Here is a 13,326-nt window from a genome sequence, read left to right as displayed (position 1 = left end):
AATGTTTCTAAAAAAATAACATGATATTGTTAGCATGCTAGCTTGGGGACTTTACCAAGCTAACAGTTCACATGTGTCAAGTACCAAGTGTTATTATTCTGAGGTATCTGGCTGTAAAATTGACCGCAAAAAAGTTAGCACGCTATCATGTTAGCATGTGTCAAGTACCAAGTTATCTGATTTTGAGGTGTTCGGCTGCAAAATTTGGTTAAAAAAATGTCATGGTAATGTTAGCATGCTACAATGTAAACTTTAGCATGCTAACAATGAACATGTGGTAAGTACCAGGTCATATGACTGAGGTGTTCCGCTGCAAAATTGGCTCAAAAAATTAACATGGTAATGTTAGCACGCTAACACCTTAACATGTGTCAAGCACCAAGTGATATGATGCTGAGGCATTCGGCTGCAAAATTGCTTTAAAAGTTAGCATTTGAATGCTACTAATGCTGCCTGAGCCTGAGCCAATCAGTGGCCACGATACTGAACATCACAGTCTGATTGTTTTGGTCTGGAGTAGTCGCCAACACAATGTAGCATTGCTATTTTTAGTTCATCTCACCTTAATAATGCTTGAAAATGCTGAATTTAAAGCAGAATTACGTGGAATAAACCGATACCTAAGATGTGGGTATTGTGTTGAAAAGTTTAGCATTTATTGATTGACCTACTTTGTGTTGGTGTTAGTATCTTTTACATATAAAATGTATCAAAGTGGTTTGAATGAAAATTTCAAAAATGTAAAACCGTGTCTCTTATCTTGTGTATGGTTTTGTTCCTGGACTGTGATGTGTGACGGGACAAAACCAAAACTCGAATGGCTGCCAGGTCGCCTTTGATGTCCTGGACTCGTTGATTTTCCAGCCCAGTTCCTCCCAATATGCGCCACACTGGCATGGCAGGGCGGGAAGGAGCTGCTCGTCCGGCTCCAGCAAAACTGGATCCAACCGGGGGGTTTTCTTTCTTGTCCCAAAGTCTCCTGGTTCTTCTGGCGAGCTGGTAATGAAAGATGAAGGCTCACACAGAGTCAGGAGGTGAAAATTCCAAATCGGGGGCCTCCTGCTTGATTGGACAGCGCCAGCTTTTTATTTTGGATGGAAAGTATGTGAAATACCATGAAATATGCTAACTTTTCCTATGATATCGTGCTAACATTAGCATGCTAACGTAATATGCGGTTGTTACGGAGGCCAGACAGGGCGGCTGGGCCATGTGTACGTTGGGAAACTTCACTCCCTGACAACTTCAAAAAGTATGCTAGCCGCAGGGCTGGGCACACTTACCTCTCAATCTGGCAAAGGGGGTGTCAGGTTCAAACACTGATGACATCTATTAAACAAGACAAGAAGCAAGGAAATAAACCTAAACAGAATTCAATTGAGGAAAAACGTCTGGACTGTACTCTTTGTACAGTCCCCCCACGCTCTGACGAAAGATTGTACGCCTCCTCTTTTTTTTGGACTTTCCCTGATTGCATGGCAACAGCTGTTACTAAGGGAGGGGGTCGTAAATAGCCGTCGCCTTTTTCACAAAACGGTTAAAAAAAAAAGGTGCCTGGAGAGGAGTCGGGCTCTGCTTCCTCTCCGCTTTGTAGATCTCGGGTCAAGACAAAATCTTCTTGTGGATTATAATACATCAAAGAAACCAATGCCTTCATGTCGTTTCCCACCCTACACAGTGGAGTTTTACAAGCCTTTTGCTTGGTAGGATCAAAGACAGCTTTTGTCTTCTCGCTGGGAACTCATTGAAACACAAAGTTTTGTGATAACTTAGATACAATTATCCTGACAGGGGGTTTGCACCCCGCTCAGAGTGGCGGCAGTAAGGGAAGATTGATTTCAGAGCTGCATTTAGATCACTTCAATCACTTAAACCAAAAATGGGTGGCTTGTAAATCCTTTTTTTGTGCTATCTTACAAGTATGCTAACATATTAATGTTAGCATACTTGCTAAAGTTTAATGCTTGCTTCGTAGCTACTTGTATTTTTCATGGTTTGTGATACTTGACACCATCTTTGAAGTATACTAACTTTTCCTTTGTTATCTTATTAACAGGCAGCACGGTGGAATAGGGGTTAGTGCATGTGCCTCACAATACAAAAGTCCTGAGTAGTCCTGAGTTTAATCCCGGGCCGGGATCTTTTTGTATGGAGTTTGCATGGTCTCCCCGTGACTGCGTACTCCAGCTTTCTCCCACCGCCAAAAAAACATGCACCTGGGGATAGGTTGATTGGCAACCCTAAATTGGCCCTAGTGTGTGAATGTTGTCTGTCTATCTTTGTTGGCCCTGTGATGAGGTGGTGACTTGTCCAGGGTGTACACCGCTTTTCGCCCAAATGCAGCTGATATAGGCTCCAGCACCCCCCGCGACCAAAAGCGGTAGGAAATGGATGGATGGATGGATCTTACTAACATTAGCATGCTAATGTTTTAAGCTAGCATTTTAGCTAATTGCATTCAACTAAACGTAAAGTTAGTGGAGTTTGATACTCGACACCATCTTGCAAATATGCTAACTGTTCCCATGTTAACTTGTTAATGTTATCATGCTTAGGATTTATGTTGGCTTTTTGTCTTATTTTATTTGTTTGAACCTACAAATCTTGGCTTTTGATACTTGACACCATCTTCAAGGTATACTAACTCATCCTAGGCTAATAGTAGCATGCTAGCATTTTAAGATAGCATTTTAGGTAGGTAGGTAGGTAGGTCTTTATTGTCATTGCAACAAGTACAACGAAACTTTGTTTTCAGCACAAACCTATTCAAGACTAGACAAACAAACAAAGTACAGGGTTACAGAACAAGAACGCTGATGGGTCGCCATAAGGCGCCCCGTAAAAGATGGGAAAAAGGTAAACGATGAGTAAAAAAATACAATCCAGACTGGGTTCCTAAGGGGGCCCCAGTTCGGAGTGAGAAAAAACCTCCATAGCAAGGCACATATACATATTACAACATACAGCTCGAGATATCTAGCAACAGAGGGAATGTAGTTCAAGGTCATGGTGGTAGATCGCAGCTCTCAGGCGCTGACCATCCATTCATCACCCCTACGGGATTTGCGTCGAGGGCGTTGGATTGGGGGACAGGGGGTGTATGTGTGGCGTATATATTTTTTTGTGTATGTGTGTGTGTGTGTGAGTGTATAAGCCCATAGTGTGTCTCTGTTCCACGGCCTTGATGTATTTGCCGTCGCTAGTCCAAAGTTCACAACAACAGGTGTGTGTCGATGAGAGGCAAAAAAGGGAGTTTGTTGTGTCTTCGCTGCAGCGATCTTCGGGAGAGTCTCGAAGCCAGGGAAACATCCATCCATCCATTTTCTACCGCTTATTCCCTTTCGGGGTCGCGGGGGGCGCTGGTGCCTATCTCAGCTACAATCGGGCGGAAGGCGGGGTACACCCTGGAAACAATCCAAGTTAAAATGATTTGTATGCGAGTGAAAATAAAATTTGCTTTTCACTCTAAATTGTCTATGACTGGTCCTCAAAAATTGCGGGGTAGACAGTCCGATGTGATCCACAGTTCTTCCCGCATCCTCCAATCATTTGTGGCACCTTTGGGGTACTTTGAAGACTGCCAGCAACTTCCAATTTGTCGACAAACCAGAGCAAAGCTTGCTCCAATCAGCAGATGTCCTGTTGTCATAATTCCGAATAGGTGGATATATTCACGTCTTCGACAGAAAAGGGTCGCAAGGCACGCTGCACTCCTTCTTCTCCCAAGAGTCTGTCGGGTGTCCAGCAACAACCGCTTCGTCACGACAGCAGGTTCCCCCAAACCCAAGATCTTGTCAATTTTGTTGAGGCCAGTTAAATAGTTCCAATGTTTAGATTTGGAAAGCAGTGCAAAAAGAGGCAACAAGAAAGTTAAGACAAGACAAAACAAAGAAGCAAGCAGGAGAGATAAGGGAGAGGAAAGGGGAGCGTCCACCCTCGGTGATCGCCAGAGAGAAAAAGCTAAAATTGTAGGTAATTTTATTCATTCAAACATAAAAACATGTCCTTGGAAACGGGGCGCCATTTTAGAAGTATGCTAACATATATTATGTTAGTTAGTGCGAAGGTTTTATGCAAAAAATGTATGTAATTGTATTTGTAAGCAACTAAAAACCATTGATTTTTTTATATTTGGCGCCAAACCTAAAAGTATGCTAACTCTTCCTGTTAGCATGTTAACGTTATCATGCAAATGTTTAATACTAGTATTTTAGCTCATTTTAGTCATTAGAAACTAAAATTTTTTAGATTTTGATACTTGGCGCCCTCTTAAAAGTATGTTAACTTTTTGTACGTTATCATGCTAACAATAGCACCGTAATCTGTTCTCATTATAACATGCTAACATGACTCGGACTCTGACAATGCTCTAAATTTTCTCCAAACATTTCGGGAGCCCAAAAGTATAACATTTATCGCCATACCCGAAAGATGCTGCAAAATATGGGGACTTTTGGTGCATGTTAAGGGCCTCAAAAAGTGTCCAAACTTATAGAAGAAAAAACACAAAAATTCTAATAGGGCCCTTGCGATGATGGAAGACAAAAACCAAGATGGGTGACTTCCTGTTCGTTTTCAGGTACAGGTTCCTGAGACTTTTATGTGCGTCCCATCATAATGGACGTTTTCTGCGATTATTTTTTTTTTAAAGTGGCGCTACAGAGCCAATTCTGAAATTTCATTTTCGGGACCCCAAAAATATGACATTTTTCACTTAGGCTGCAAAATATGGGGACTTTTGGTGCATAATCAGGGCCTCAAAAAGGCGTCGAAACCTGTCTACAGGCAGCAAATTCTGGGAACTTTTCATGCATGTTAAGGGCCTCGAAAAGGCGTCCAAATATGTAGAAAAAAACCCAGCAATTTCAATATGGCCTTCGCAATTGCGATGATGGAAGACAAAAACCAAGATGGCTGACTTCTTGTTCGTTTTCAGGTGCGAGTTCCTAAGACTTTTATGTGCGTCCTGCGCTTTTTTTGTCGACACCTGAAGCTGGTAGACGGGGGCACATTTTTTTTCTTCTAATTTTTAAGCTGGCGCTAGGGAGCCAATTTTGAAATTTCAGTTTCCGGACCCCAAAAAGATAACATTTGTCGCTGAGGCTGCAAAATATGGTGATGTAGTGGAATGATCCGAAACTCAACTGCAGACAAAGTGGTTTTAGTACAAAAGTTTAATTTACCCATTAGTCAAATTAGTACAAGTTGGATTAAATTGCCCATGCAGACAGATACCGTCCTCCAGAGGAAGCAGAATCAAACGAAAAACATGCAAATCTTCTCTCTACTCTTGGTCCACTGGCTTTTTTATATGACTCCTCATGGGTCAAGGTCGAGTTGTTTTTGCCACTGCTGGCCCCAGTACAATCGTGGATCTCCTAGTCAAAACAAACATTCATCACATCTCCCAGACTGGTTGGTGCGACCCCAAATTCAACTTTCCCTTACATTTTGCTTCCCAGTGATTCAGAAATAGGCTTTTAGATAGACTTTCTTTTTCGGACTTAAACAGACACAAAATATGGTATAAAGTCAGAAATTCCACTACAGTGACTTTTGGTGTATGTTCAGGGCCTCAAAAAGGAATCAAAACCTGTAGAAGAAAAACACAGCAATTACAAAAGGGCCCCTGCACGGCTTGCTCGCTGCTTGGGCCCTAAATAGGTGACTTTACCTGGAAAGTAACGTGGAGACATCTTCAGTAGATAAAAACCACAAAAGTCAAACATTCTTTCACAGCGTTTAGCATCAATTTGGTGGCAGCTAATGTGCAATTTTCACCTTTGACATTTGGGTGTTGATGTTTATTGTGGTAGACGCGTGGCAGATAATTGTAGTGACTCGCTGCGAGTGTGTGTGTGTGTGTGTGTGTGTGTGTGTGTGTGTGTGTGTGTGTGTGTGTGCGTGGGTGTGCGTGTGTGTGTGTGTGTGTGTGTCATCCAAAAGAATAACATGAAGTCTCCAGCGTGAGTCACTCGCTGGACCCCTGGGCTGGTTTTGGAAAGAGACGGCCGTGCTTGTGTGTGTTTGTGTTGTCGTTGTTGTGACCTGTTTGTTTACGGAATGTTGGTAAACGCGGAAAGGGCATGTGCACATTTAGGGGAGGTGGAAATATCAGTGCGTTTTCTTCTCTACCATTTCAGTGGCATGTTCTTTCCTTTTCATAGGTCTTGACTGTTGTCAGAAATGTTTTTAAATGTTTTCCATGTAAACCAGCTTCCTTTGTAGTGGGCTATTTTTTTTCCCGAAATGTGTAACCCGAACAGAAAGATGTAGTGAGACTTCATTAGGCCCATGGAGGCTAAAAAGAAATAAACATAGTTTTGCTCATACTAAGGGTTTGATGCCAATTGAACCAATTGGCATCAAACCCTTGAAGTACTCTGCAAAAACTGAAATCTAAGTAAGATTAACTATTTCAAATAAGGGTGATATTTGCTTCATTTTTGTCTGATAAGATAATTCTTCTCACTAAGCAGATTTTATGTTAGAGTTTTTTACTTGTTTTAAGGATTTAGGTCCTAAATGATCTCAGTAAGATATTACAGGTTGTTGCTGAGATTTGATGACCTATATTCAGTAAAACATGCTTGAAACTAGAATATAAACCGTTGCAAAGCTGTGTCATCAACACTCACAAGTATAAAACTGCTTTTTTAAAGTAATAATGTCTTACTTCAAGCATAAAAAAAAGAATCATGATGCTGAGCGCATATCATTATGTCAAGATTGAAAACTTGAAAAGTGTAACAGGCTTCACGGTGGAAAAAGGGTTACTGCGTCTGCCTCACAATACTAAAGTCCTGCAGTCCTGGGTTCAATCCCAAGCTCGGGATCTTTCTGTGTGGAGTTTGCATGTCCTCCCCGTGAATGCGTCGGTTCCCTCCGGGTACTCCGGCTTCCTCCCACTTCCAAAGACATGCACCTGGGGATAGGTTGATTGGCAACACTAAATTGGCCCAAGTGTGTGAATGTGAGTGTGAATGTTGTCTGTCTATCTGTGTTGGCCCTGTGATGAGGTGGCGACTTGTCCAGGGTGTACGCCGCCTTCCGCCCGATTGTAGCTGAGATAGGTGCCAGCGCCCCCCGCGGTAAAAAGTGAATGAATGGATGGAAGTGCAACAGATTACTCTTCATTTACAATTGAAGTTAAAAAGTGGCTTTGGAGTAATCAAAGCTGCTCACACGGTCACTAAGGTGGGCACTATGTTTGACAGATCAACTTAATGTGTATTATATTTATCAATGACAGCATTTTTGTTGTAAATTGTGAGGTGTGTCTGTTAAAATCATGGTTGTTTTTACAAATGATGACGAATGTGAACAAGAGCATGTATTGTCTTTGTGTGATGATGTAAATGAGGTGTGGTTGTATTGTATATTAAATATGTGTCCATGAAAGGGCATTTTATGACATTTGTTAATTTGATTACGTGACATGATATGATATAATTTTATTGCATGATTTTTGTATCCCTTTAATTTAGGTAGCCAGGGACTGCAGATGGAAATTAGCTATTTAGCTATAATCTGGTACAGAACATATCTGTCTTTGAGCTTAATGTTTCTGTTAATTGTCCCTTCAAATAAAGACTAAACTAAGATGATTGCACTGGCATTTACTTCATTTAAGAATATTTTTTAACATATTGAGCAAAAAGGTCTTTTTTTTTTCTACCGAGAAAAGTGCACTTCTTATTAGTGAGAATAAAATGATTTTAAGGTATTTTGGGGTTTATTGATGTTAGCTAATTTTGACTTGTTTTTGAAAGTCTTGACAAGCTAAATTTTCTTGTTTTATTGGCAGATAATTTTGCTTAGTTTGGATAAAATACCCCTAATTTTGTTTTTTTAGGGACTGCAATGTTCCTATTGGTACAATGGAACAGAGGACCCTATTGTATCTGTAAGGTTTTAATGTTTCTTTCTTTCTTTATTATTATTCTGCACCTTCGCGCTGTAATCTGTCCCCCTTAACATGCTTCAAAACTCACCAAATTTTACACACACATCGGTATGGCAAACCTTCCCAACTTATTAAACAACCAAACCCCAAAAATCAAAATTACGCTCTAACGCCCCCTAGGAAAAATCCATATCCAATTGTATTTGCAATCAACAAAGTATGTGGAAACACAGTTGTTGTTTTTTTGTCCTGTCCAGCTTCTCAGGCAAATCATATAGTTGATGTAGATGCCTATATCGGCTGTTCAGATTCATTTGACAAAAGAGAAGTGTAGGGTACTTCTCTTGTAGCCTTATTTCAATTTGACTTCATTAAATGTATTTATATTATCATTTGATGCACTGTTTAAACATCAGAAAATGCCACAAATTCAGTCGGCCATTTTGAATACTCCGCTCCGAATGCCTTTGACTATTTTCAGAGATTGACGTCACTGGAGTAACTCTGACCATATTATTAGATCAGTCATACTGGAAATACGCACACATTGTTAAGAGATGTGGTGTTTATCATTCACAATCCTTATGTAAGACAAGAATATATGTTCTTGGCTTTTTTATGCATTCCAAATAGTAAATAAATAGCTAACAGTTGAGTCAACATATGGAGGGTCCTCTCATTATACTCTAAAAACATCCAGAAAACGCCAACAATACTCCATTTACATGACCTGAAAATTAAATAATATGAGTGATCTTGTCATTATAAGCACTAACGCAGACCATACTTGCCAACCCTCCCGATTTTTCCGGGAGACTCCCTAATTTCAGTGCCCCTACCGAAAATCTCCCGGGGCAACCATTCTCCTGAATTTCTCCCGATTTCTACCCGGACAACAATATTGGGGGCGTGCCTTAAAAGCACTGCCTTTAGTGTCCTCTACTAACTGTCGTCACGTCCACTTTTCCTCCATGCAAACAGCGTGTCGGCCCAGTCCCACAAAATATATGCGGCTTTTACAGATACATACAAGTGAATGCAAGCCATACTTGATCAACAGCCATACAGGTCACACTGAGGCTGGCCGTATAAACAACTTTAACACTGTTAAAAATACTGTACATTAAAATGAGACAAGCAGTTGACTGAAAAATACTCCAATGTAATACACTAGCTTGATGCTAATATACATTGTCTTTGTTATTGACTAGCTACTGGTTCGTATTATCAATTTTACATGGCGATTTCAACACCTCCAAATTTGTCAATGAGAACTACGACTAAGATGCACGTTGCAATCAAACAGCTGGTGCGTAATAAGTACAACACTTACAGTACTAACACTTTGTAGAGTGCAACAAAAGACTAGATTCAGCAAATTGGTGTCGTTGATTACCGGTACCATATGCGTTTAAATGTGAACAATGCCTATGCTTGTTGTTTGGGAGCACTAGGACAGGTGTAAATAGCAATGTAGTCAATAAATAAAGGAGAAGAAGCACAGTCAGCATGATTCCAATGCTAAACGCTAATTGAGCACAAGCCGCGTGACCTGTGTGCTCCAGTTACACACTTACTGTATGCGCCACACTCTGAAGTCACACCAAACAAGAATGACAAACACATTTCGGGAGAACATCCGCACCGTAACACAACATAAACACAAAGGAACGAATACCCAGAACCCCTTGCAGCACTAACTCATCCTGGATGCTAAAATATACACCCCCGTGTATATTTATAAGAATCGAATTGAATCGTGTGGTGCCCAAAGATTCACTGCCCTACAGTGAAGTGTCCAAGCCCAAGTTAATCGTTTTTTACAACCAGTTTATGCTAGTTGACGACGGAACTGAAATCCAATGTTGACACTGAAACAAATGTTGTCAAACCTTTGAGTTTGTGCCATTGGTACAGTTCTCAACAAGAACATTTATGTTTGTTGTGTTTTTCATTCCAGGCCACGATTATGTAACGTACGCAACTAAAATTAGCTGCATGCCTTTCCCGCTTTGACGTTCACTAACTCTGTGTTCCTTCCCGGAAGGCTCTCAACGGGTTTGTCCTGGTGATCACCGCCGGCGGTACCATCTTCTACTCCTCCCACACCATCCAGGACTACTTGGGCTTCCACCAGGTCATTCATTGCTTGTTGTTTTATACTCGGTCACTTCCAAGTTGGCCTTAAATTTCAAAAACATTTCCAAGACCTGGCTTTACCACCTCATGTTTGGATAGACAGCGTGCGTGCAGCGTCTGCTGGGACTTTCTAAGCATCCTGGAGTTCCCTCCCAGCATCCAACCACCCCTCCAAAAAAAGAACACAGACATGACCTTTTCTAGTTTGGCCTTTTGTTTGAAAAGCAAGTCACAACAGTTGAGCACACGGATCACTTATCTAGACAACAATGTCATGCAGCACCGATATTTTTTTTTACACTAATCCATCGTATCATGTTAGCATAGCTCAACTGTTTGTTTCGGAACAGACTCCATTTCTGAGCCCTTTGGTCATTTTTTCCCTAGACCGACGTCATGCACCAGAGTGTGTACGAGCTTGTTCATACAGAAGACCAGCAGGAGCTCCGAAGAAACTTGCACTGGGCGCTGAATCCGCCGCCTGCGGCGACATCCACTGTCAGCCAAGACTCACCCCAAGGTGGTTCATCTCTTCATCAAAAAAAAACCCCTAATACATTTTGACAACGCTGGGAATTGCGGGTTGTTTACTGTCGCGGTTGTAGACATTCTTTTCGAACGTGTCTTTAGGAAGAGCCCCTGTTGGCCTACACACATTTGGGCTTCGATATTAGACACAGTTTAGGTATTAAGCCGTAAAACCATCCTCAGGTCGGGGTCACATGACCCTGTAATCTTCAGCAGGGGCTTACAAGGTGAAGTGGTCCCCATCTGTATTTTGGGTTTTAAGGTGCTTAGGTTTTTGTCTTGGTTATTAGCAACTTGACACAGGCTCTGACACAACCAACCCTAACTCTTGATGACAATATCACTTAAGATGGAGATACACAGTTGAAGACCATAACCTACAAATATTTAAAAAAAAAAACAGTTTTAATGTTTCTTCTTGTCATTTCAATTGTTGACTCAACACATTAAATGTTAAACCAAGGAAAATACATTTTGGAGGCTCATTTCGCCAATAAATCATGCACTTCAGCAGTGGTTCTCAAATGGGGGTACTTGAAGGTATGCCAAGAGGTACTTGAGATTTTTTCAAAATATTCTAAAAATAGAAACAATTCAAAAATCCTTTATAAATATATTTATTGAATAATACTTCAACAAAATATGAAAGTAAATTCATAAACTGTGAAAAAAAATACAACAATGCCATATTCAGTGTTGACAGCTAGATTTTTTTGTGGACATGTTCCATAAATACTTCGAAGACCTCCTCAATCCCACCAACACGTCTTTCTTTGAGGAAGCGGTGCCTGGGGAATCTGTAGTGGACTCTCCTATTTCTGGGGCTGAGGTCGCTGAGGTAGTTAAAAAGCTCCTCGGCGGCAAGGCCCCGGGGGTGGATGAGATCCGCCCGGAGTTCCTTAAGGCTCTGGATGCTGTGGGGCTGTCTTGGTTGACAAGACTCTGCAGCATCGCGTGGACATCGGGGGCGGTACCTCTGGATTGGCAGACCGGGGTGGTGGTCCCTCTCTTTAAGAAGGGGGACCGGAGGGTGTGTTCCAACTATCGTGGGATCACACTCCTCAGCCTTCCCGGTAAGGTTTATTCAGGTGTACTGGAGAGGAGGCTTCGCCGGATAGTCGAACCTCGGATTCAGGAGGAACAGTGTGGTTTTCGTCCTGGTCGTGGAACTGTGAACCAGCTCTATACTCTCGGCAGGGTTTTTGAGGGTGCATGGGAGTTTGCCCAACCAGTCTACATGTGCTTTGTGGACTTGGAGAAGGCATTCGACCGTGTCCCTCGGGAAGTCCTGTGGGGAGTGCTCAGAGAGTATGGGGTATCGGAATGTCTTATTGTGGCAGTCCGCTCCCTGTATGATCAGTGTCAGAGCTTGGTCCGCATTGCTGGCAGTAAGTCGGACACGTTTCCAGTGAAGGTTGGACTCCGCCAAGGCTGTCCTTTGTCACCGATTCTGTTCATAACTTTTATGGACAGAATTTCTAGGCGCAGTCAAGGCGTTGAGGGGTTCCGGTTTGGTGGCCACGGGATTAGGTCTCTGCTTTTTGCAGATGATGTAGTCCTGATGGCTTCATCTGGCCGGGATCTTCAGCTCTCACTGGATCGGTTCGCAGCCGAGTGTGAAGCGACTGGAATGAGAATCAGCACCTCCAAGTCCGAGTCCATGGTTCTCGCCCGGAAAAGGGTGGAGTGCCATCTCCGGGTTGGGGAGGAGACCCTGCCCCAAGTGGAGGAGTTCAAGTACCTAGGAGTCTTGTTCACGAGTGGGGGAAGAGTGGATCGTGAGATCGACAGGCGGATCGGTGCGGCGTCTTCAGTAATGCGGACGTTGTATCGATCCGTTGTGGTGAAGAAGGAGCTGAGCCGGAAGGCAAAGCTCTCAATTTACCGGTCGATCTACGTTCCCATCCTCACCTATGGTCATGAGCTTTGGGTCATGACCGAAAGGATAAGATCACGGGTACAAGCGGCCGAAATGAGTTTCCTCCGCCGGGTGGCGGGGCTCTCCCTTAGAGATAGGGTGAGAAGCTCTGCCATCCGGGAGGAGCTGAACGTAAAGCCGCTGCTCCTCCACATCGAGAGGAGCCAGATGAGGTGGTTTGGGCATCTGGTCAGGATGCCACCCGAACGCCTCCCTAGGGATGTGTTTAGGGCACGTCCAGCTGGTAGGAGGCCACGGGGAAGACCCAGGAACCGTTGGAAAGACTATGTCTCCCGGCTGGCCTGGGAACGCCTCGGGATCCCCCGGGAAGAGCTAGACGAAGTGGCTGGAGATAGGGAAGTCTGGGCTTCCCTGCTTAGGCTGCTGCCCCCGCGACCCGACCTCGGATAAGCGGAAGATGATGGATGGATGGATGGATGGATGTTCCATAAATATTGATGTTAAATATTTATTTTTGTGAAGAAATGTTTAGAATTAAGTTGATGAATCCAGATGGATCTCAAATACAATCCCCAAAGAGGGCACTTTAAGTTGATGATTACTTCTATGTGTAGAAATTTGTATTTAGAATTGAATCACTTGTTTATTTTTCAACAAGTTTTTAGTTATTTTTATATCTTTTTTTCCAAATAGTTCGAGAAAGACCACTACAAATGAGCAATATTTTGCACTGTTATACAATTTAATAAATCAGAAACTTATGACATAGTGCTGTTTTTTACTTCTTTATCTCTTTTTTTCAACCAAAAATGATTTGTTCTGATTAGATGGTACTTGAATTAAAAAAATGTTCACAGGGGGTACATCACTGAAA

General features: G+C 42.4%; 1 protein-coding gene across 1 annotated transcript in view; it reads left to right on the top strand.

Annotated features, from left to right (window-relative positions):
- Positions 1 to 13,326, top strand: part of LOC133538162 (aryl hydrocarbon receptor-like) — a 77,980-nt gene that overhangs the window by 48,362 nt on the left and 16,292 nt on the right. The window contains exons 4-5 of the mRNA XM_061879522.1: positions 9,954 to 10,043; positions 10,433 to 10,565. Coding sequence (XP_061735506.1) covers positions 9,954 to 10,043; positions 10,433 to 10,565 — 223 coding nt within the window. The remainder of the gene's footprint in view (positions 1 to 9,953; positions 10,044 to 10,432; positions 10,566 to 13,326) is intronic.

Source organism: Nerophis ophidion, linkage group LG19 (genome assembly GCF_033978795.1).
Source record: "Nerophis ophidion isolate RoL-2023_Sa linkage group LG19, RoL_Noph_v1.0, whole genome shotgun sequence".
NCBI lineage: Eukaryota > Metazoa > Chordata > Actinopteri > Syngnathiformes > Syngnathidae > Nerophis > Nerophis ophidion.
The sequence above is the reverse complement of the archived record's forward strand: the minus strand, read 5'-3'. Positions and strand labels throughout refer to the sequence as shown.